Source organism: Petromyzon marinus, chromosome 43, assembly GCF_048934315.1.
Source record: "Petromyzon marinus isolate PM22_M1 ecotype Great Lakes invasive population chromosome 43, UKy_Petmar_22M1.pri1.0, whole genome shotgun sequence".
In the NCBI taxonomy this organism is placed as follows: Eukaryota; Metazoa; Chordata; class Hyperoartia; order Petromyzontiformes; family Petromyzontidae; genus Petromyzon; species Petromyzon marinus.
Genome location: NC_133709.1, coordinates 7,294,797 through 7,320,580, shown reverse-complemented (window position 1 = coordinate 7,320,580; position 25,784 = coordinate 7,294,797). Strand labels below are relative to the sequence as shown.

General features: G+C 46.0%; 1 protein-coding gene across 4 annotated transcripts in view; it reads left to right on the top strand.

Moving 5' to 3' along the window:
- LOC116951470 (chymotrypsin-like elastase family member 2B) overlaps positions 1–25,784 on the top strand; it is an 89,362-nt gene that overhangs the window by 19,271 nt on the left and 44,307 nt on the right. Inside the window, exons 5-8 of one of the 4 annotated variants that reach the window (XR_004404241.2) lie at positions 2,880–3,016; positions 4,304–4,446; positions 4,687–4,839; positions 7,410–8,205. The exons of 1 other annotated variant lie outside the window; for it this stretch is intronic. Coding sequence is in view for 2 of the 3 variants with exons in the window: in XM_076073771.1 (XP_075929886.1) it covers positions 2,880–3,016; positions 7,410–7,456 (184 nt within the window). In the remaining variant the exon portion in view is untranslated. Of the gene's footprint in view, positions 1–2,879; positions 3,017–3,486; positions 3,623–4,303; positions 4,447–4,686; positions 4,840–7,409; positions 8,206–25,784 lie in introns of those variants that run through there. 2 more of the 4 variants (XM_076073771.1, XM_076073772.1) reach the window with 2 other exon arrangements.

Sequence of the window (25,784 nt, the reverse complement as noted above, 5' to 3'; positions counted from 1 at the left end):
GTCCCATCGGGGTGGTAAATGCGGTCTTTGGCTGATCCTCCTTCGCCATCTCCACCTGCCAGTACCCGGACGCTAGATCGAGGGGGGAAAAATGCCGAGCGCCTGCCAGGCTGTCAAAGGTGTCATCGATGCGGGGGATGGGGAAGGCGTCGCCGAGTGTAACTGCGTTCAACGTTCGATAATCAACGCCAAACCGGGTTGACCCATCCTTTTTTGTCACCAGTACAACTGGGGCAGATCAGGGGCTCGCTGAGGGTTGGATTATGTTATTGCGGAGCATATCCGCAACCACCTCTTTAATCTGGGCCCGTTCGGGTGTGCCCACTTGGTTGGTGTGCGGGGAGTTTAATGGGTCGGGCTGCACCTGTGTCAATTTGGTGCTTAACGAGGTCTGTCCGGCCCATATCCGAATCGTGCTCACTAAACACGTCGGCGTACTCCCGCAGTAACCCTCGCAGCTGATCAGCCTCCCCCTTGGGTAGATCTGCCCAGGGTACCTGTAGCGCATCAAGCAGGGGGACGACCACTGCTCTGGGAGTCGGTCCGTCTCACCAGGCCAGGCCCTGGTTATCCTCGGGCGGCAGGGGTCCTCAGCCCAGAGGGCAAACACTGAGCTGTTAGAGTGGCGTGCATGCAGGGAATACACTGTGGCTGCCGTGGTGCGCTGACGCAGCGTTGCTGGGGTACTGTGGGGGGTAAATACCTGCATAAACAGTCGGCCCCCGTACGCGTTTCCTGCTAGCGTGGCTGACCCCACAACCTTGTACCATGCCGCCAACTCCGGGTGAGGAGTCAGCATTACCTCACCCAATGGTCGGTGTGCGGGATCGGTGGAGGGTGTTGCCACCGGCACCAGCATCTCCGCAAGAGGCCCGATGGTGACGGCCATCACCAGGGTAGCGGCCACGGGTGTGAAGCAGAGGCGATCCGGCTCTTGCTCCAGAAACGGAATCCGTTCCCCGCTGCCTTCCACGGTGGTACGTCGCTGGCGAGGCTGTACATTGAGCGCCAACATAGAATTATTGGTCACACACCTGGTGTCCGAGACGGACCACCAGGGTGACCCTCCCCAGCAGTCCCATCCCAGCTCCACTCGCAGTGTGCAGCACACGATCCGGGGCCTGTAGGTGGCCCACGTCAACCCACGCGCCGAGCGCTAATCAACAGAAACGGCGGTTGGTATGAATATCCCCCCCCCCCCCCCCCCCCCGTGGAACACGCACGCGAGCGCAGGCACACGCAAACGAAGGCGGCCGTATGGTGCTGCAATAGACGCGCCTCACGCGCACGCTCAAATCACTCACACTACCCCCACGCTGCAGCCCTGTGCTCGCGCTCATGCCGGGCACATCGTCTCTCTACGCAGATGTGCCACACACAGATCACAGATGCTACGCCTAGGTTCTGCCCACACACACAGAAATCACACTACACCAATATTCTGTACCAGAGTTTATTAATGGCACCAATATGCATTACCCGGAGGAGGAATATTTCACGAGGAGAGCCGAGCATAACTCTGCCTATGAATCCAGCTACTCAAACGTCCTACCACGTACCTTGAAACTGGACTCGCGGCGTCCCACGGACGCTGAGAGAGTCAGAGGGAGAAGGACGAGAGAAAACTTGCCCAATCACTGTCTCGCAGCAGCACTCGCTGGCATCACACGGATGCTGTGAGCGGCTTGAAGAGGCAGGACGGCAGGCAGGGAGTGGGTCGTGATGGCCCGGAGGTTGTAGACAACAGCTCCAATCCTCCCGGGGCTCCCACCTTTATACTCTCGCTGCCGCTCCGCCCACCCATTGTTCTCCTGTACCCAGTAGTTCGCGTCTTAGGGTCTGCTCTTTATGCCTAATATTCCACCCTCCGTCCTCCCCCAAATGTTGTGTGTAACTCATTGCAGTTGGCCCAGGGAACCTTTTCCTTTTGCACCAATACAATTTTAAGCCAATTTAGGGGCACCACAATGTAACTTGTCCTGTGGGGGTCGGCCAATCTCCTGGCACCGGGAAACCGTGGAACTCTCCCCCTAGGGGCCCTTCGGATTAAAACCCGATGTGCCAGGACAATACGTGGGTGCGCTATGTGCGGGTGTGCGTTTAGTGCAGGGGCCGGGAGGTAGTCGCGGCGCTTGCGGAGTTGCTCCGCGGTTGTGGCACCACAAATGCAAAGTCATTAAGCTAAGCGGTTGCTTTCTAGTCCTGCTGATTTAAGGGTGAGTAGACCTCCACTGAGTATATGGATTGGGCAAATGTGGTTTTCTTGCAGGCAGGTGTTGGGCAGCAAGGACTTAAATGAGACTGTGCTTGGCTGCTGATATGCCTTCGACATTAAGTTGGAGGATTCGTAGGGCTGGTCTGACTGAAATGTGATCTTGGTGCTGTGTGTTCTCGGCTTTGGGACTTTGACTATAATTCTTTGAGGCTCTTCTCACGAAGCTTCTTTTCGAATTTAGTCTGCTTGTAGGATCATTCATTTTCCCAGGCAGACTCGGATACTGACGGGGCGTGACGTGAACGTTGATCCATTGTTCACCAGTTATTCGTTATTAACTGTTTTATTGGTACACTCAACCGGTTGTTCACCTTTTCAAGGGTCATTATTGGAAGGTAGCTCTGCTGATATCTGGATTTAAATTAATGACATCAAATTCACCTAGATGACGGTATTAATTATGTTTAAGGTGACACGAAAACCCGACGCTACCATTTCCCACCCTACATTTTTGATAATAAACAAAATCGAGTGTGTAGGTTTAACAAATAATACATTATTTGTTTTTTTAGGAGCCAATCCACTATATTGTGTACACGTTTTATATCTTGATTCTTATCTCAGATTTTCTCATTCTCAATATGAACCCTTTAATTGTGTATAGAAAAGACGTTGGATTGATTAAGCTGACAGCACCGGTGCCGCAGGACACTGGAATACGGATTGCCTGCCTTCCCAGTGACAACGAGCAACTGTCATCGACAACCACATGCTACACCATCGGCTGGGGCTCCAGAATAAGTAGGTCGCAACAACAAGGATGGCCACACATACATTAGGTAGTCACAAAACAAATATGGAATACAGGATTATAATGTGCAATGAGTAACATATATAATCAATGTAGTAATCGTCATGATAATCTTGATTTGAAGCTTTCGTGACTGCAGGAATCCATACTCTTTGGTTCTTTCGGTAAAGTCACGTAGGTAGAAATAAAATAAATTAAAATGAAATCAATCATGACGTTTCGATCGCAACACAAGAATCCTTCATCAGGTGGAACAACCCACTCACTCATCCTAATCTGGGCGGGGGTAACAACCATCACCCGCCCGGCGACTCGTGAGGGTTGAGGTCCATCCCTGGCTTGAGCGGCAGTGGCGAGATGTCTTCACCTTGGTCCCCAGCAACACAAACTCCTCTACGCTCTCACGGCCGTATTTATGTCCCCTCTCCAATTAACCAACTCCACCCTGGTGTCTCTTTAGGGCCAGACCGGCTGGCGCCTGTCTGACCATCAATCACCCCTTATCGCCCGTTTCCCTGGCAACACCTCTGGTGTCAGCGTGCAACCCCGGACCGACCTTGTTTGCACCAGCTTCCCCCCCTAATGAGGTGGTTGTTCGCCCGTGCAGCCTCATGTTGCATACACGCACGTGTTTGTCCCTCGGACTACAGTGTGTGCCGCGTATTTAAGCACGCTACACAATAAACTGCGGTTGGCAAATCCGCGGTTGGCGAGGGATTTCTCTATTACTTTGTAGAAATTATTGTCATAACACTGTCCAAAAACTAGCCTCGTTAACATTACTATCATCTTTCCACGGTTAATTACATTAGTAGTATCAGGATGGAGGGCAAACTATCAAGAGAGGCACTGAAGTGGACACCCAAAAGTGGGTGACCAAGGTGTGGTCTCTGGAGGTCAACTGGTAACTGTACAACAGTTGCAGGATCTGACAACATAACCAAGGACCAGGCGTTGAGGGGTCACCTGCATTAATCTGTTTTGTTGACCTTTGTGGACACTGCTGCAGATTTCCGAAACCCTGCAGCTGTGTGCACCTTTGAAGACATTCGTAACTTTGCACAATGCTGTTATGAGATTTCACCACATCATGTTAGAATTCCCTTGCGCCTCCCTTAACTTAGAATGCGTTACCGTGTTTGGTGCAGCTTCTCGTGGAATGCTGCCTTTTTAAAAAAGGAAAACGTCTTGCGACTCGACCACAAACTGTACAATATATTTATGAATGCGATATTGTAAAACTGAGTTTTATTTGTCATTTTCTCTATATATTTCAGTCAATGGTTTATTTAGCAGCACGCTCCAGCAAGCCACCCTACCAGTGATTGACGACAACAAATGCAAAACAGATGCATTTTGGGGTTCTAAATTACCTGCAAACACAACATGTGCTGGTGATGGATCAAGCGGTGCATGCGATGTAAGAACATTTCTTGTTTGAGTCACAATTTGTAAACAATTTACTGATTTGTTGTGAAAGTGTTTTAGAAATAATGTGCCCAAGTTGTACAGTGCATGGATTACTTTGCTCAAAGTGCATCAAAAGTTTTCACACAGTACAGTATTTGACATTCTGACAGATGTAAGACTTTTGTCTACTCATAACTTCAGCTGTGGTTCAGGATAATGGTTTAACAATGACTTTTCCGTTCGTTCAAAGGGTGATTGGGGTGGACCGCTACTATGTCGGAAGAGTGACAATTCATGGGCTGTGCATGGCGTTGTTACATTTATATCAGCAGTGAATTGTAAAAAATTATCTAAGCCTCCAGTCTTCTCTCGTATATCTGCTTACATTCCCTGGATTCAAAACGTAAGCTGCACATTCACACTGCTGTTACGCACAAGCTCGTATACTACGTTCATCGGTTACACATATTTTAAAACAGCATTTGTACACTCAGCAAATTCATATATTTAATCGAATATCTCTTATCATTTGTTGAACAAGGTGGCATACATTTATGATGCAGTACTTTCGATGTGTGGCTGGTGGCTCATACAGACTTAATCCAGAACTAAAACTGGGTGCTGTGAGGTGAACATAAGATGGCAGTACAGCAAATAGATGCATGTGTAGAGGATGTCTCGTACAACCTCACATTCGCACCACACAAACAGCACGCATGCCTTCCGCACTCAACATCACACACGCCGCACATGTCAATCACGCAAACGGGGGATACACCAAGTAAGGATCGGAGGTCAGGGGTCACTGACGTCACGCACACACAGCTCACTCGGGCAAGGAATAGAGATCGGGGGTGTTAGCACTGACGTGAACGACACGCAATCAGATTGGTGAGTGGATGACACTCTGATCGAATTGGTGAAGAGAAACGGATTGTTAAAGAGCGGGAAATTGTAGAAGGGTGACTGGCGAAGAAGGGCAGAGTGGAGGTTTAAAATAGACTGTGAAACGAGGAAACGGGGTTGGTTTGAACGAGTATTGCTGTGGTGTACGAGCGGTGACAACGAAATGAAGAAGTTGAAATACACCAACCAAAGTCTCCTCTTCACACGTCCCTCTGTATAATTTATCAAGAAGCTCCTCAAGCTAGGGTTCCCACTTGTTCAAGTTTGATCTGGGTTTCACACAGGCAGTTCAGCAATTGACATTTTTGTTCGGGTGGCAGGAAATGGTTAATATCTAGAATGGTTAGTATTGTTTAAATTATATTACACTGATAATAGGTTTTTCCCCTTTTTTTCAGGCAACAAAACAGGTGTTAAGATGTTAAAACACCAAACTGAAACCTTTTACAAGGAATCATGTCTGCATTAACCACAATGCTTGTGGTCAGAATGCAAACAAAAATCAGTTTCAAGGACAAAGCATATATTATCAGAGTATACTCTTTGGTTCTTTCGGTAAAGTCACGTAGGTATAAAATAAAGTAAATTAAATCACGACGTTTCGGGTGCAACACAAGTGTCCGTCATCCGGTGGGACAATCACAGCAGGAAACAATTGCTGAAGTGGGCAAAAGGGCTGCTGTAACAAAAGGTTATATAGGTTAGAGAAGGGGGAGGAGCCAGGGAGGAGAGATAGAGAGGGGGTGTTGGGTAGGGGGAGTGGAGCGCTGCCAAGTGAAGCGCTGCTAGAAGGGATTAAAGGGTGAGCACGGCAAAATGCCGGGGGGGGGGGGGGGGGGAGAGTGAGCGGGGCTGAGAGTGGGAGGCTGAAGAAGACTGGAGATGCGGATATGAAGGCAACACCATAAAGCAGTTAAGGTTTTGCCTTGTTAATAACATCCTTCCAATGATTGCTCAATTTGTATCCATCTTCTCGGTTGAAGTTATGTTTATATGTCTGGATGGCTTCATGAACAAACCTGTGATAGTAGCCCGAAGGTTTGCAGAGTACCTTGGTTTCGGAAAAAAACATGAGAGCCCACAGCATTATAGCAATGGTCAGCCACGGCGGAGGTATTAGTTCTGCCGTGTTTCATATCTGACTTGTGCTCGCGAACACGGTCTGAGATATGTTGTTTCGTTTCCCCAATGTAACACCCACCACAGGTGCAACTTAGTTTGTCGACTCCAGGATATTGCATGTCAGGAATGACATACTTCACAGATGGGATTAGATCACGGATTTTGTGTACTGTACTGAATCGGACCTGGATCTTGTGTTTGTTTAAGATTTTGGAAATCTTTTTGGTAACGCCTGCTATGCATGGTAACGTGATGGTTTTGCCCACTTCAGCAATTGTTTCTTGCTGTGGTTGTCCCACCTGATGATGGACGCTTGTGTTGCGCCCGAAACGTCGTGCTTTAATTTATTTTATACCTACGTGACTTTACCGAAAGAACCAAAGAGTATGGATCCCTGCAGTCACGAAAACTTAAAATCTAGTTGATCAGAGTATGTTTTTTTTGCATTCTGACCACAAGCACTGTGGTTAATGCAGACATGATTCCTTGTAAAAGGTTTCTGTTTGGTGTTTTAACATCTTAACACCTGTGTTATTGCCAAAAAAAGGGTAAAAACCTATTATCACATTTTGGTACTGGCAAAGGAGGTCCCAGATGCGCACCCCAAGCTCTCATTACTCTGATAGTGCAATGTTTTTGTGCTGTACGCCTTTTGGCGTCCTCTGATCTACCACCGTTTGAGACGAGGCTCAAAAGAAAGCTGTCTCTGGTGTGGCTCAATCAGTTTAAAAAACAATGCATATATTATCAGAGTATGTTTTTTGTTTGAATTCTGACCACAAACATTGTGGTTAATGCAGACATGATGCCTTGTATAAGGTTTCTGTTTGGTGTTTAACATCTTAATACCTGTTTTTAGAAATGGCCATTACTGTCTTGTAATATTGGTTGTCAGTAATATTTCAAAATATAATATTGTATTTTATGTGAATTTCCAATGTGCAGGTGATGGCCCGTTATTAAACTCGGAAGGACATTCTTGTGGGCGATGAACTGTACCATCAAGATTGTCATCGCCGTCTTAACACATACTGGTTCATTGATATTTACATCATAATGGTTCCTGAAATATTAACACAAGCTTGTTTAATCTAATCTGAATCAACCTTTTTTGAAGAGTATTTTGATCAAGGCAACAGAAAGCTGGTAGCAATGTATATTCTTGTTTAAAACGCTCTGAACGTTATGTAACCACATTATGGCGAATTAACCGTGAAAGAATTGTGCATGCTACATCTAACATGTGAAAACGACATATTTTATGTGGACAGAACACGAATTTATACATTGGCGGTGTTGTTAACCACAAACTGATTATTTTATCATGTAAGTACGACTAACAAAATTTGGTGGGGCGAAATGAAGTAGGCTGGACATGATGTCAGAAATATAATCATAGCAATAGGTAAAACATCATTTTTTACAGTTAAAATAGTTGCACACTGCTATATACATCGATTTGTATTGCATTAATTGTATCCCATAGGTTTTAAACGCTTCATGGATTTACTCATTTTGCTTCATGAAATAATTTACAAACCAGTGCATGTACCTAAAATAGCTTATATATGCAGTTTCTGAATGTAGTATTTGAATGAAAATTTCTAAACAATGGGTGTTGTGTGGTGTATTGTAGACGAAGATACCTGTACCAAAGAGTTCCTCTGACTCGTATGAATTGTAATTGGTCCTCTCTGCACACATTAAAAGTCTTGGTAGAATAATAAACGACTTCCACGACGATCTTGACTGGCGTCTTTTATTGATATAATTCTTGCACAGCTCACTCCCGCTCTCCCCGTATGTTTCCCTGCTCTCTCTTTGGCCGGGGACGAGCCGTTCTCTCTGTTCGCCTCTCTCCCGCTCCCCGATCTTGCCGCTGGCTGGCGCCGTGCCTGAAGGAGAGGCGAGCCTCGCTGGTTTCCGCCGTTGAGGTCCGCCTCTTTCTCACTCCCCGATCCTGCCGCTGCCTGGCGCTGTGCCAGGAGGAGAGACGAGCCTAGCTGGGTTCTGCCACGTGGTCGATGATGGGGAGAGGCTTGTGCAGCGACACACCGACCCTGAGTCCTCCGCTGTCCCTGCTTCTATCTCGCTCGGCGGAGCTGAGCTCCGCCTATAGCCACGCCCCCTCGTGGAACCTTCCTGATGGTTCCCGGACGTTCCCCTTTGACTCCGGCCATTACCTTTGGCCCAGATATATCCTCGCTTGGGATTGGATACCCGCTACCCGGTGGTGGCCATGCGGTTACCCCTTTCCGCCCATTAGATGACGCTCTCTCATTACACATATTCCAGAGGTCCAAAATGTATGTATTTCCCATTTTTCACCGGTACGTAAAAATTACGTGGTTTTCGTGTTTTTACCAGCCACCCGACTATAAAGGGGGGGGGGGGCGGAATTGGACAGGGCCCCCAATTTTATCCCTTGCACCAAGACCTATACCAACCACGAGGCGGTGACATTGCCGAATGGAAGTGCACCCGACGCTTTTTACTAAGGTTCAAGCTTCAAATCCAGCAGCCTCGCTGATTAATAGTGGGTTAAAAAAAAACTTTAAAAATATTACGTGCCGTCTGCTTTCACAGTGGACGTTGAAGGACCCATAACGCCTTTCACGCTAATAATGCATTGTGTGCCGGCGTCATGGTCCAAATTTGCCAAACCAACGGAATTATTTTGGCAGACCGCATAGCTTGGGTAATTGTTAGCACCGGTTCTGGCTCTCTTCTGGCTTGTATGTGGTTTCCCATGCCTCCGTTTGAAAACGGCACGTTTTACAAATTGTACAGCGTTGTGGGATGCAATTTTTACAAAATAAGCTTTCAAAATTACATGTGACTTTTTTACATTAACCATGCTATGCATGTGGTTGTTAAGTTCAAGTTCATTTTGTTTAGCCAGGTGAGGACAGATAAGCTCATTTGAATGACCCTGGTGCATCAGTCTGCGAGTCGGAGGTGATAATCGCTCTATATAATCCCAATTGAGAAATTTACGGGCAATTTTCCAGTGTGGCAAATTTGGACCCTGACTATGGCACGCAATGACCTACTCTTTCTAATTACGTCAGGAGATCTTTAATGTCTACGATAAAGCAAATGGAACATTATAGTTATTACACTCGCAGTAATAATTAGGACGGCTACTGGATTCGAACCATGTAACTCGACAAAAGCAGTGAATGCGCTACCACTAGGCAATGGCATTGCCCTACCTATCATGCCCTGTCATGAACAGTTGTCTCACAGCTAAAAAAATGAGTTATCATTATCGGGAATGGCCCACAATGGACCGCAAACAGATTTTGCTATAGTTTGAAACAGGATTTTGCCCATATTTTAACATATTTGTTGCCACTTAGAAAAACAATCTTTGCAACCAAAAATATGTTTATAGCTTGGGGACTTACCAGGCTTCTAAGAATCATTTTAATTTTGGGGAAACAGGCACACATCAAGGCAAAATGTCGATTCTTCAAGGGAGCCCATGGAGACGATTCAAGGTATACCAAATATGGGTTGTCTCAAGCTTCTCGGAACTAAACATTGTAACCCAACTGTGGTTTGTGGGACATCGATATAAATAAAATGCATGCATCTTGGATGTAAATGAAATGCATGCGAGCATATTTACCAGCAGTTGTTTGTGTACACCACTCTGACTTTCCAAAGAGACTCCTCTTGGATCTGTGCCACGAAAGAGATTGTAAGACATGGACCATTAGTGGCCATCTCACATTACCACATTTATTTAAAAACGCTGCATGTATAGCACCATGCATTGTCATACTCTCTTCGGCACGATGTTGTCCCCCCAGGTACTCTCATTCACTGTCATGCAAAAACACTCGTTAGTTTGAAAGTGGCCAAAATCCCAAGTGAGCCTGAGACTTTTCTGGACAAAGGATTTAACTCCAAAGAAGTCCATCTAAATGTTGCATCACCAGCATGCTTGCAGATAACCATCAGCATGTCATACAGCATGATGACTTTGCACAACCCTTACATGCAGTTCTAACATACCTATGATATAATGTCATAATTTTCAATAGGGTACGTTACATTCCCATTTATACGATTCACAGCGCAATTCAATATTGACTAACAATAAAATAATTCTTTGGTAGGTTCTTTTATATGCTTAGTTCTTTCGGTAAAGTCACGTAGAAGGGAAACAATAAAATAATAAAAATATAAAACAATACAATTCTCACGACGTTTCGACTGCAATACAAGCAATCATCATCAGGTGTGAAAACCACAGCAAGAACATTTTTTAAAAGTGGCGTTTTTTTAACGTTAGCACCACAGAGAGCGATTTGACAGTTTGTTCAGATGGACGAGTCCATCTATGTTCGGAAAAGAGCAGGGGGAGACGAAAATAATGGATGCGGTCTGAAAGCCACCGTAAGCGTGAACAATCAATTAAGACCCGAAAATGGTTTATCAAATCCTTCCAATGATTGCTAAGCCAGAATCCATCTTCTCGGTTGAAATTGTCTCTGTGTTTGTATATGTGTATAGCCTCATGAACGAATCTCTCATGTAGCCAGATGGCTTGCAAAGAACCTCTGTCTTGGAGAAGTCAATGTCATGTGAGCCTACTGAATTATAACAGTGATCTGCCACGGCCGAGGTGTTAGTCCTACCGTGTTTTAGGTCTGCTTTGTGTACACGAATGCTGTCTGAGACATGTCGTTTGGTTTCTCCAATGTAACTACTACCACAGAGGCAACTTAGTTTGTAGACGCCAGGGTAATGTATGTCCAACCATGAAGAAGGACCCTCTTGAGGAACCTTTCAAAACAATCACTTTACCCTACATTTCGGGGATCACAAATAAGATCTCCAAAATATTGAATAAACACAAGATCCAAGTCCGATTCAACACATTACATAAAATCCGTGATCTGGTTCCATCTGTAAAAGATGTGATTCCGGACATACAGTACCCTGGCGTCTACAAACAAAGTGGTGGTTTTCACACCTGATGATGATTGCTTGTGTTGCAGTCGAAACGTCGTGAGAATTTTATTGTTTTATATTTTTATTATTTTATTGTTTCCCTTCTACGTGACTTTACCGAAGGAACAAAGAATAGGAATCCCTGCAGTCACGAAAGCTTTAAATCAAAATTTAGGTTATTTTAGTCATGAACAAATGAGCACTTAAAATTATAAGGTAGAAAACACGAGAAACGTATTAGAATCAAAGCATGAATAATAAGTGTAATATAAAGAGGACTTGAATTTATATGAACTTGCTAACATTTTATTATACGGTTATGTATCAAAATTGTACTTAGTAAAATTTGTAAAAAAAAAAGTTCAATTTTTAATATCATCGTCCTTGGTTCTTTCGGTAAAGTCACATATAATGAGAATAAAATAATAAAATAAAACAAGACAATAAAATTCTCACGACGTTTCGGCCACAACACAAGTAGCCTTCTTCAGGTGAAAGAACAGAACTGTCGGGACGACAGACCTTCAATTAACGCTGCTAAGATTCGCAGCGTCTTTTTTAAGCTCGGTGAGAGGCGTGAAGAGCCTTGACAAAGGAGTTAACATATCAAAGCAGCAGAATTTAGCATTGAAAAAGCTGAAGGATTAGCTTGTGACAGAAATAGCTGTGTTAAAGTCAAAGTTTACATATCAACAGAGGCAATTAGTATATGCACGCTAAAGGCCTCCAACTATCAACTATCATAAAGTAAACCATAGCGTCTTTTAAGCTCGGTGAGAGGCGTGAAGAGCCTTAACAAAGGGGTTTACATATCAGAGCAGGAGAATTTAGCATTGAAATAGCAGAGGGATTAGCTTGTGACAGAAATAGCTGTGTTAAAGTAAAAGTTTACATATCAACAGAGGCATTTAGTATATGGACGCTAAAGGTCTACAACTAACCAACTATCATAAAGTAAACTGATGTGAAAAAATTAAGTCTATATCACATCAATATAATAAATGTACTTAATATATTCTTCAATAAGCTGAGCTATTAATGATACAGCAACTGGGTATACATTACACTATGTAATGAATACCATATAGTAAACCAATAAAAAACTAAAATATAAGCTCCTCAAAGTTATCAATAAACTCCATATACTCTCCAGTCAGCTGAGCAACTAACAATAAGTCGTTAAATATCACAATGTTATATGGTGAAAAATGGCGGGTTTTCCTTCCCCTCAACACCAGAACCACGGACAGCGACATTCAGGCGGACGAGTTAATCCATGCTCGGAAGGGAGGAGGGGGGAGAGAGCAACAGTCACCATGCCAGCGAAAGAGCTGCGGTCTGATGGTCACTGTAAAATACAATTAATTAAGAACCGAAATGGTTTAAAACATCTTTCCAATGGTTACTAAGCCAGAATCCATCTTCTCAGTTGAAATTGTCTCTGTGCTTGTATAAGTGGATGGCCTCGTGAACGAATCTCTCATGGTAGCCGGTTGGCTTGCAAAGAACCTCCGTCTTGGAGAAGTCAAACTCATGTGAACCCACTGAATTATAACAGTGATCTGCCACGGCAGAAGAGTTCGTCCTACCATGTTTCAAGTTTGCTTTATGTTCGCGGATGCGGTCCGAGATATGTCGTTTGGTTTCACCAATGTAGTTGCTACCACAGAGGCACTTTAGTTTGTAAATGCCCGGATACTGTATGTCTGGAACAGCATCTTTTACAGATGGAACCAGATCACGGATTTTATGTATTGTGTTGAATCGGACCTGGATCTTGTGTTTATTCAGGATTTTGGAGATCTTTTTAGTGACCCCTGCAATGTAGGGTAAGGTGATGGTTTTTAGTGGCTCCTCAAGAGTATCCTTCTTCATGACTGGAGTGATGGCTTTGCGGATTGTGTAGTTGGAGTAACCATTAGCCCTGAGAGCCTGGTGTACGTGTTTGAGTTCACTGGCAATGTGTTCCTGGTCTGAGATGCATTGGGCTCTATGGTATAGAGTCTTGATGAGGGAGTTCTTCTGGGATGGATGGTGGTGGGAATCTGGTCTCAAGTAAGCATCTGTATGGGTAGTTTTTTTTCTGTAGACAGAGGGGCTCATTGAACCATCAGGTCTCCTTTTAATTAAGACATCCAAAAAGGGTAGCTTGCCATCTTTTTCGACTTCCATGGTAAATCTGATGGATGGGTGCATGAAATTGATGTGGTCGAAAAATTGGTCTAGAGCAGGCTGGCCATGTGGCCAGATGACAAAAGTGTCATCCACGTTCCTCTTCCATAAGGTTGGGCATAGAGTGGCAGTCTGGATGGCGTCAGTCTCAAATTTCTCCATGAAAATGTTGACTACAACCGGAGACAAGGGGGAGCCCATTTGGGTGCCCTCAGTCTGTTTGTAGAAAGTTCCATTCCAGGTGAAGTATGTGTTGGTTAAGCAATGTCTCACCAGAGGGGGTACATCAGTATGCAGTCCTTGATGAACCAAGTCTTCAATGATTGCGATGGTGTCAGGTACCAGAACTTTGGTGAATAAGGACACCACATCAAAACTGACAAGCAGGTCGTCTGGGGACAGGGAAATGCCTTTGGTTGTCGATACCAGGTGAGTAGAATTTAGTACCGCAGAGGTGGTTTTTCCAGTGAAAGGTCGCAGTATATCAGCCAGAAAACGTGCCAGTTTATAGGTGGGGGAGTTGATAGTTGAGACGATGGGACGAAGAAGTGTATCTTCTTTGTGTATCTTTGGGAGGCCATATAATCTTGGTGGTCTGGCAGCAGAGGGTTTCAACGAGAACTGTTTGGTCTGATCAGTTGATGCTGTTGAATCAGAGATGATTTTGTTCGTTTTGGTAACCAAGCTGTTGGTGGGATCTCTTTTTATTTTTGTATAGCTGCCATCGTTGAGTAGTTCTTGAATTTTGTTGTTATATTCTGTTTTGTCCATGATGACAGTGGCATTGCCCTTGTCGGCTGAGAGGACGACAATATAATCTCTATTTAAAGCTTTCGTGACTGCAATGATTCATCTTCTTTGGTTCTTTCGATAAAGTCACGTGACTTTACCGAAAGAACCAAAGAAGATGAATATAATCTCTCCTTTTTAATTGAGATAATTCAAAGCGTTCTTCTTTGCTGATGTTGCTAGGTGGCATCTTAGCGTTTTTTAAGGGTTGCAGCGATTTCAGATGTTGCTACGTCTGCAGCAATGTGACTCAAGCCCTTGAGTGCAACGTCAACATGGGCAATGATATCATTAACTGGTATGTGTCTCGGTGTGACAGCAAAGTTTAGCCCTTTAGCTAAAACGGATTTCAGGCCATCAGAAATGGAACTGTTACTGCGATTAATTACTACTTTGTTAACGTCTATCTTTTCGGTATGTGGAATTTATTTTTTGTTGGAGCGGCGATTACATTTGGAAATCAAATTGTCCCTACATTTGGTCGACATAGTGGCAGCCGAAGAGGTAGTCATATTGTCTACATGTTCCCAATCCGATGTAGACATCGTTGCTGTCAATGTTGAGTGTGATTTGTAGAGTATCTTGTCTAACTGATCTAGTTCGGTGCGTGTAAGTCTGATTTTTTTGGAGATAAGAGCTAAGCTAGATCTAGCTAGAATTCGTCTTGCATTAAAAGAAGTTGCAGCAGCAGAGGTTAGTGTAAATGCGGTTGGTATTACCTTAGAGTCGCGGCATCTCTTCAGAAAGGTGAGAGACTCGATTAGTTGAGCCATCTTATCCCGGACTCTGTTGAATGATCTTAAGGATGTGTGGAATTCCTCCCCGTAGAGGCGATTAAATTTCGATTTAAAGCTTTCATGACTGCAAGGATTCATCTTCTTTGGTTCTTTCGGTAAAGTCACGTAGAATGAGAATAAAATAATAAAATAAAATAAGACAATAAAATTCTCACGATGTTTCGGCCACAACACAAGTAGCCTTCTTCAGGTGAAAGAACAGAACTGTCGGGACGACAGAGCTTCAATTAACACTGCTAAGGTTCACATGACATTGACTTCTCCAAGACGGAGATTCTTTGCAAGCCAATCAGCTACCATGAGAGATTCGTTCATGAGGCCATCCACATATACAAGCACAGAGACAATTTCTACCGAGAAGATGGATTCTGGCTTAGTAACCATTGGAAAGATGTTTTAAACCATTTCAGTTCTTAATTCATTGTATTTTACGGTGACAGTCAGACCGCAGCTCTTTCACTGGCATGGTGACTGTTTCTCTCTCCCCCCTCCTCCCTTCCGAGCATGGATTGACTCGTCCGCCTGAATGTCGCTGTCCGTGGGTCTGGTGTTGAGGGGAAGGAAAAACCGCCATTTTTCACCATATAACATTGTGATATATAACGACTTATTGTTAGTTGCTCAGCTGACTGGAGAGTATATAGAGTTTATTGATAACATTGAGGAGCTTATATTTTAGTTTTTTATTGGTTTACTATATGGTATTCATTATATAGTGTAATGTATACCCAGTTGCTGTATGATTAACAGCTCAGCTTATTGAAGAATATATTAAGCACATTTATTATATTGATGTGATATAGACTTAATTTTTTCACATCAGTTTACTCTATGATAGTTGGTTAGTTGTAGACCTTTAGCGTCCATATACTAAATGCCTCTGTTGATATGTAAACTTTGACTTTAACTCAGCTATTTCTGTCACAAGCTAATCCCTCTGCGATTTCAATGCTAAATTATCCTGCTCTGATATGTAAACCCCTTTGTCAAGGCTCTTCACGCCTCTCACCGAGCTTAAAAGACGCTATGGTTTACTTTATGATAGTTGATAGTTGGAGGTCTTTAGCGTGCATATACTAATTGCCTCTGTTGATATGTAAACTTTGACTTTAACACAGCTATTTCTGTCACAAGCTAATCCTTCAGCTTTTTCAATGCTAAATTCTGCTGCTTTGATATGTTAACTCCTTTGTCAAGGCTCTTCACGCCTCTCACCGAGCTTAAAAAAGACGCTGCGAATCTTAGCAGCGTTAATTGAAGCTCTGTCGTCCCGACAGTTCTGTTCTTTCACCTGAAGAAGGCTACTTGTGTTGTGGCCGAAACGTCGTGAGAATTTTATTGTCTTATTTTATTGTCTTATTTTATTCTCATTATATGTGACTTTACCGAAAGAACCAAAGAAGATTAATCCTTGCAGTCACAAAAGCTTTAAATCGAAATTTTCATAACATATTTTCAGAATGCCGCAGAAGACAGCCCCATTACAAAATCTGTTGTTTCTTCACTCAGAGCTGATGGTGCATATTGACCCATAATCATATTGCAATAAACTTCAATTTATAAAAAATATTGGTTAAATTATCCTGTATCCTGTCAATATATAATGAAAATCATAAAAATGCAAAATGCATACTAGCATTTAATTCATGAATAGGTCAGATTTTGTCATAAAATGTATTTCGTATTTAATTTCATCGTTCTTAATGTTATTGCTGCAATCATTTCACATCTGCGTCATCATGTATGATATTGGGAAAACGCTAATTAAATGGATATATAAGGAGGTTCTCAGATGAGTGGCTCATTTCTTCAGACTCCCTTCGCAGGATCATCGCCGATCACCTCCAAAAGCAATCACCATGCCTATCGTCGACTCTGGAAGTGTTGCGCCTCTCAGGATGTCCACACCGGAGGTCTCATACGTCAATCATGAGACCTCCGGTGTGGACATCCTCGTGAAGGCAATCTTTTATTATGAGCAGTGAACACGTAGAAACACCTTCATTTCGTAAAATTTTATTAACATAGTAATCGTGTTAATTCTTAACCATAATACTTAAGTAGGATAAGTGGAATTTTTAAAAATATATTTTGTCATTACCATTATCCTGATGCATTGGATCTTCTACTGGAAAAATAAAATTATGCATATGGTCAACTATTTGGCCCAATTGACAAATAAATTTTAATCACAGAATGATCATTCCTTCAAAACAGGTTCTTCACCAGCACCCCTGCTTTTCAGGAATTCTTCCCCAAGTTCAAGGGGATGACTTCGGCTGATCAGCTCAAGAAATCCGCGGACGTGCGCTGGCACGCCGAGAGGATCATCAACGCCGTCAACGATGCCATGACGTCCATGGATGACACCGAGAAGATGAGCATGAAGCTAAGGGATCGAGTGGCAAGCATGCCATAAGCTTCCAGGTGGACCCCCAGTACTCCAAGGTAACGCATGCAGTGAACATAAAGTTCAATCACTACTGGTTGGCTCTTGGGTGATTGCTGCCTACAGCTGTTAGCAAGATTGGTACAGAGTTTACTAATGAAGATACATCTCAATCCCTCTCACATAGTGCCTTTGTATCCACCTAAAACTTGATATAGAGTAGTTACGTAAATATGTATTCTACTCAATTGGTCTGTAAGGATCCCCCACTCTCCCCTATTTTATTTATTTTCACGATTCAGTCTGCAATTCTATTCAACAATACGTTTTATGGCCTCGTGGCAGCCGGGATCATGAATAGCCATTTTGCACAAAGTACAGAAGTTTAAAAAAAAAGTTTTACATTCACTATTAGATGCTTGTGTAATGAAAGATAACCTATTTTAATAGCCAAATCGAATTTTCTCTGATGTCTTTCCAGGTCCTGGCCGCGGTCATTGCTGACACCGTTGCCGCAGGCGATGCCGGCTTCGAGAAGCTCATGAGCATGATTTGCATTCTGCTCAGGTCTGCCTACTAAACCAACGTGCACGGCCACTCCTGCAAGACTGCTACGCAACTGCCATTGCCACATGATTTGCACCAGTTTATGTTGACAGAGATAACGAATGTCTTGGAGAATGAAGCATCTTTCCGAGATGTTTTTGTCAATGACAATAAATTAAATGTAACTTTCCAATGAAAATCAATAAAAGTTCCATGCATACAGGTTTTGGAATGTGTGCAATTTAAAGAATGAATGAAATGTGTGACCTGCGTTGTGGATGCTGCTATGGTGTAGTGGTTGACAGATCGCTCAGTGGCAGTGTCAAAGGAGCAACGTTTGAGTGCCACTTTACCAGAAATGTCAACGGTGGCTTGGCTGTTGAGTGTTCAGGCAGTGCAACTAACCTGGGGCCCATTGTCTGGAATAATTGAGGCACCAGGCTACGAAGTAGGCATGGCGGGAAATTGGACAAGGGGCACCTAGGCCTAGGCTAGGCATACTATTAAAATTCATCCCACTCATGACAAAATTCACCCCATGAAATATTTTGGATATATTTTTTGTCAACCCCAAAAATGTGGAAAGAATGAGTGATGGAATGTTACCACCTCTGTCTCGAGGCTCAATACCCGGTAGGGTATTAGCAGGAAGACGACCAGTATAATACAGGTTTTTTGGGTTAGATCGCATAAATCTATAAATGTGTTGTTAAACTCGCCACCATTCGACACAGCCAATTATTAAGGTTTGTCACGTAAACAGAACATCCCAATGTGTTACTAGTACAGCACACCGGTGTGTTGGAAAGCAAAGCCACAATATTTACAATCTGAGTACGACGTTTCGCCAGTAATTACAACTAGCTTCATCAGGCGACAAATCTGGCTATCGCCTGATCAATGTATTACATGCATGGTTCAATGTCTGTGTCATGAGCATTAGCATTTACCTTTATTAATACCTTAGTACATGCCTGTTAGGTGAAATGTATTTTGAAATGCCTATGTTAACTACTCGATTGTATGCTGCTGTCTTCACAACAGGTGTCTGTGCAATTCTACCACGACTTGACATTCATGGTACCAATACTGCACGGGAACCCTCATCAGCCCACAATGGGTTCTCACATCTGGCTTGTGTGCCAATTATGTTCTTCATTTGTATTTGGATTATTTTTAGATATTTGTAATCATAAACCTGCTAGGTATTCTTTCGGGTTGACATATATGTTGTGGATACGAGTATGTGTAGCTATAAAGACGGTTACTGCATCGCGCGCTTTCAGATGCGCTTCTGCATTGAAAACTAATTTCTTTAGAACTGCTTTTTGTGTTTAGCTTGTCCTTCCCCCCGCACCTCCGATTTGCACGATTGGCTACATACGGTGTGACAGAAGTTCAACATACATATGCTTTTCTTTCTTAGGATCAATTATACAGGGTTTTTTCAACTTGGAAGCTCTTCGTAGAAAAAAAAACTGCATGAATGGTGTTGTGCTTATGTGATATCTGCAGTTTTATTGCCTATATCCGTGTAGTGCTTGGCAAGCACGATATATACCAAGAGGAGGCTGGTGCAAATGCTTCAGAAGTCTACCTGTCGATTTACCATTCACAATATACCCCTCTAGCCTTCAGTAAGTTTTACGCATTTCATGTGTCACTAGTCCCATCAAAACAAACGCAGTGAACACATGCTTACATAATGTTAACAAGATGTACGTAACTTTTTCACAAACACGTTTTTGTTTAAATGGTAGACCAGCAGAAGTATTCGTCATTGAACATTGTGTGTCCACGTCAACCATGGTCTTCTCTTGAGGTTGTCTCCAGTCCTGCGGTAGTGCCGCCATTGAGAATGGGCGCAGGCCTCTGGTGCGATCTGCCGAGGCGTCCGCAGGGCAGCTTTCCCGAACAGGCGAAGTCTCCCGAGCCTGACCATCTCAGTCACCACCGGAGATGCTGTTTGAAGACACCACCGGTGGAATGCATTCAGTCAGCAGTACACATCTCTGTGTGGTGCCACAGCAATGGAGCAACTCCGTCGGCGCTGCCATCCCCTCGCACCCCTCCACATGAACGCACGCACACCCCCACTAAACACACACACGCACCCACGTAGGGTCTCGTGGGGGGGTCACCTGGTACCATGGGTTTTTACCGAGGGGCCCCAAGTGGGGATGTCCCATGGTTTCCCGATGCCAGGAGATTGGCCGCCCCCCCCAGGCCAAATTGCATTGCGGCCCCCGTGAATTAGCTGAAAATTATATGGGCACGACGGAGCTCACTGAGCTAACCATAATGAGACACTCACTGTACAGGTAAGGGGCCAGGGGGGAGTAAATGTTACGCGGGCAGCGCAGACGAGGAGGTGGGAGGGAAATTCCTGGACTGACTGCAGCTGCGAAAGCCGTGGGACGTTGTGGGAGGACGGGGGCGTAGACAATGGATCGAGGCGTAATGGGAAGCAACGCTTCATGTAAGGGGCGGGGGGCATCAGTTTAAAATCGAAAGATAGGCGCCCGATTGGCCGCGCAGGATAACACCACGTGACCCTGGATCTTTGGATTCCGTGGCATAAAAGGGAGGGAAAAAAAGGTTGAGCAGTTCTCCTACAGCCAGTCCGACTCCCAGCCGCGCAGCGTCCGAGCGACGCTGGCGAGTTCGGCTACAACTCGACCCCAGGCAGAGACCTCTCGTACCCTCGTTCCTCCGACTCCCACCGCGTCCGTATGACCCCGTGAGTATGTACGCGCGGTAAGAAGTAGAGAGAGGGTACACTCAGGGATTGAATAGGGATAGGCTAGGCGCTGCTCGTTGAGTATTTACTCCGAGCCGCACAGGGCTTGCTATAGACGAGCTATTAATAAACTTTAGCACAGAGCACCGGCGCCGCGCGATTTCTGTGTGTGTGGGAGAGTGTCGGTGTGGTGCGTAATTCGAGCGTGTGTGTGGGAGGCACGCGGGCAGTAATTTATTAACGGCTCCTGCGTCCGTGCAGGCAGGGCACAATTAATGGGGCGAGGGAGGGGTGAGTTAAAACCCGTTCGAGTGCGTGTTTACACAGCGCGTTTTACGCAGTGTGTTTATGTAGCGACAATAGCATTTAGCGGTGGGACGCGCGTGCATTACTAAATTTATGGCCGTCATTGTTTACGCGTGCTCACACTCCCATGCGTGTTTGCAGCAGTGGATTAAGGCCGACCCACAGGAGGGGGGAGGGGGGCGTGCATATTGATACGGTTATTTTTAGCGCGAGCCGTGGTGAGTGACGTGCGCCTACGCGTGCACGCAGCCACCTCCGGATTAGTGGTGGTGTACGTGGGGAGTGTGTGTGGGATAACTCCGGGCGGTGAGGATCCAGCTACTTAGCCATGTACCTCAGAGAAGGCACTGGTGCGGGGGGGCCGATCACCCGATCAGCGGGGGCCCGGCAAGAAGTGGCTGAGGAGGAGGGGGGAGAGGAGGAGGTGGGCGTCAGCCTGTTCTATATGCCCGGTATGAAAATTTGATGAAAATAATAAAAATTAAATGAAATTTGTGAAAATTAGTAATAATCCGAATTTATGCTAATTTGTGTAATTATGCGCACATATTATGCTAATTCAAGAGATAATCGTATTCATTTAAGCGAATGTATGTGATTATGCTAATTGATGCAGTTATGATAATTAGGATAAACCTCGTTTTTGAGGGTAGTATTATCCATCGGGATTGTACAATTAATCATGTGAAGTTATGCAGGTGTGCTATAAGTATGCCAGATTAAACTCGGCTTCGTTGACCAAGGTTAGTATTATTGATCGGTATAATACAATTATTCTCGCTTTAACATTTACTGATTATGTATTAGTGTGTTATGTCAGGTCTCCAAATTCAAATCTCACTGCAGGATACAGTTCTTATTATTAAGATTATCACGCATGAACTCAGGAAAGAAACACTCAAACACTTCTGTGTTAAGCAATTTTAATTTCTAAACAAAACCTTAACACTATAATATGCGAACTCTCATGCTTGGAATTACCCCCGGTACGATCGGGGAATTTTCCCTCAGGGAGCAGTACATTTAACCATCAATGATTGCGTTGTTTCACTTTGGCAACCGCACATATGATTAATTCCACCGCGTAACACGAGCTTAGTTGGTGATAGAGAGAGTCTTTAAAACAGGCATGCCAAGATGTTCTAAACAAATACCTTAAAGCGAATTATTATACCCCAAAAGCAAAAGTATACGTCAATAGATTAATCGGCAAGATTATGCAATTAAAAAGAAAAGAAAAAAACGAACGACTAAGATATTTCTAAATGACCGTATCCACTTAACTCAATGGGCAGCAATGTTCTTCACGATCAGTTGATATTGAATGCACCTCATCGGAATGGCAACCCTTCTTGATTTGTCCCTATATGCGTGTTGTGTGTCTTCGTAAAGCACATGCCGGGTGATGCGTCGTGAGGGTGTGAGTGTGGGGGAGGGTCATACAAACTGCTTCGTTCTCGCTCTTGCTCGGGGCGTCGGCTTAGCTGCCCGTCCGCTGGCAGATACAGACTCTTTCCACTGCTGGAGGGGCTGCGCCGCATGCCCCTCTCCTTGAAGATGCTCGATTGCGCTCACCGCTGGTTCGCTGACACTCTTGCTCACGGGCAGCTGGTCAGGCTCTTTCTCCTGCTGGATGAGCCGAGTCGGCACAACGCTTGTTCGCTGGCAGCTGGCACCCTTGCTTGGTGGAGCTGGTTGCGCTGGTTGCGCTGGTTGCGCACTCTCTCCTGCTGCGAGCTCTGGGGCCAGGGAATTGGCCAACTTCCCCCAGGTTGAATTACACTGCGGAGCCGTGAATTGACGTGCAATTGCATGGTCACGACGAGGCGACTCAGTCACCGCAGTTAGGACACACACAGCACGGCAGGTAGGAGGGGAAGGGGCCACGAACGATGGGCTAAGAACACACAGGAGGCAGGATCAGCCGGGTATGTGTCTGATTGGCTGGCAGGTTAGGGTCCTGAAGGTCCACACGAGCACCAGGGGAAGCATCTGATTGGCCGGAAAAGTATGCTTGCACACCGTGGCCAATGGCAACGGCCCAGCGGCGGCCTCTGTTGATGGGTAGAGAGGGAAACGGACGTCGGTGAAGTTCAAGTTTCAAGTTTCATTTATTGTGTATAGCCCTGTGAGCCATGCGGCTCTTAAGTTGGGTGCAACCGCAACAAACAAAATATGAACACAGAACATCCCAAAGCGACGACGCGCAACAGAAACATCCTGGAATTCAACCAGCAAATATTCCATAAAAAAACGTATTAAAACGCTGTGTGCAAAAATCACAATGTGGTGCAAGCCAACATCAACAACAACAACCATAAGACAATTTAGATTAACCATATGTTTTCGAATTACCAAAATAAAGCTACAAAAATAATGTAATAACAGTAATCATAGGAACTGTGATTTTAAATTTAACAATAAACGATATACATAACTCGTACGACAAAACCTGCAGCCATAGCTGGCAGGACGACACTCCCAGTGTATGATGTGTGAGTGAGTCAGCAGCAGCGTGAGTGAGTGTATGATGTGCGAGTCAGCGTATGATAAGTGAGTCAGTAGTAGCTTGAGTGAGTGTATGATGTGTTAGTCAGCGCATGATGAGTGAGTATGAAGTGCGAGTCAGCCAGCACACGATGAGTTAACCAGTGTATGATGAGTGAATGGGTCAGTGGTTGTGCGAGTGTATGATGTGTGAGTGAGTAAGTGCATGATAAGCGAGTCAGTGCATGGTGTGTGAGTGAGTCAGTGCATGGTGTGAGTGAGTCAGTGTATGATGTGTGAGAAAGTCAGTGCATGGTGTGTGAGAAAGTCAATGTCGGCTCCCTCTGCTCGCGCCGTTGCCCCCCCCCCCAACTCCGTCGGCCCCCCCTGGCTCTGTCGCCCCCCCCCCAGCTCCGTCGGCCCCCCCCAGCTCCGTCGGACCCCCCCCCTGCTTCGTCGCCCCCCCCCCCGGCTTCATCGACCCTCCCCGGCTCCGTCGCCTCCCCCCGGCTCCGTCGGCCCCCCCTTGGCTCCGTCGGCCCCCCCCGGCTCCGTTGCCCCCCCCGGCTCCGTCGCCTCCCCCCCCGGCTCCGTCGGCCCCCCTGGCTCTGTAGCCCCCCCCCGGCTCCGTCGGCCCCCCCCCCGGCCCTGTGAGCCCCCCCCCCGGCTCCGTCGGCCCCCCCCCGGCTCCGTCGCCCCTCCCCCTCGGCTCCGTCACCCCCCCCGGCTCCGTCGGCCCCCTCTGGCTCCGTCGGCCCCCCCCGGCCCTGTGAGCCCCCCCCCGGCTCCATCGGCCCCCCCCGGCTCCGTCGGCCCCCCTGGCTCTCTCGGCCCCCCCCGGCTCCGTCGGCCCCCCCCGGCCCTGTGAGCCCCCCTCCCGGCTCCGTCGCCCCCCCCCGGCTCCGTCGCTCCCCCCTCGGCTCCGTCGCCCCCCCCCCCCGGCTCCGTCGGCCCCCCCTGGCTCCGTCGGCCCCCCCCGGCCCCGTCGGCTCCCCCGGCTCCGTCGGCCCCCTCGGCTCCGTCGGCTCCCTCCGTCGGCTCCTTCGGCCCCCTCACAAACGGCCCCGCCAGCCGCTGCTGGGAGCGCGGCCCGGGAGCGCCCCGGGAGCGCGTGCACCTGGTCCGCGTGCGCGAACCGATGCGGGCGCACCAATGGCGGTGAGGAATCGCGGGTTGGCCAGGCAGTTCTTTGGTGTAGAGAAGGATAAAATGGGAGCAGTGAGCGACGGTGGACTCGCCCGGGTACACGTGGAATTATTCATACAGCCCTTTAAATCATCTCCGAGACACCCCCTCCAATCGGCGTGTATGAGTGACGTCACTGCCATTTGACCCCTGCCCCCCCGTCCCGCGCGTGCAATTGGTGCGCGGCGCCGGGAGAGTAGCGGCGTCGGATTTTGGGTGGCTGCGTGTCCGTGAGTGTGCACAGAGAGCGTGTGAATTGACCCAGGTGGCTAAGCACCAGCCGCGAGTCATGCCCCATACAGAGGACGTGGAGTCGGCGAGGCTGTGGACTCGAGGGGCCGCGGCGAGAGGAGGGGAGTCGGGGAGCAGCAACCCTCCCCAGGAAGAGGAAGAGGGGAGCAGCGGATCCCACACGAGTGAGGAGCCGGGAGTCAGCCTCCCCCACAACCACATGCTACACCATTGGATGGGGTTCCAAAATAAGTACGTTGCAGCAACAACAATAATGGCCACACATACATTCTGTTGTAACACAAAAATGGAATATAAAAATATATGGTATGCGTAGACTCAAAACAACTGCATTTAGTAACATCTATCAATGTAATCATAATTAAAATAGATTGTACTCCAAATACCTAGCCAATTATTAATACTTTTAGAAAAGTCCTCTCTTGCAATGCTTCACAACCGGTGTTCTGCAGCAAAGTCCCAAGTGTGCCGCGGTATTTTCGAATTGATCAACAGGCACACAGACAACGAAATAAAGTAATTAATACTAACACAGACATCAACGTAAAATAACGAAATAGACATTGAATTTACACGGTTAAATTAAATCATTAACAGACGCACACAGTGACACACAAAACACACAATTCTCCCCGCCTGAGCCAGGTGCCCCCCCACCCCAGGTGAATGATTATACCCGGGCCTCACACGTC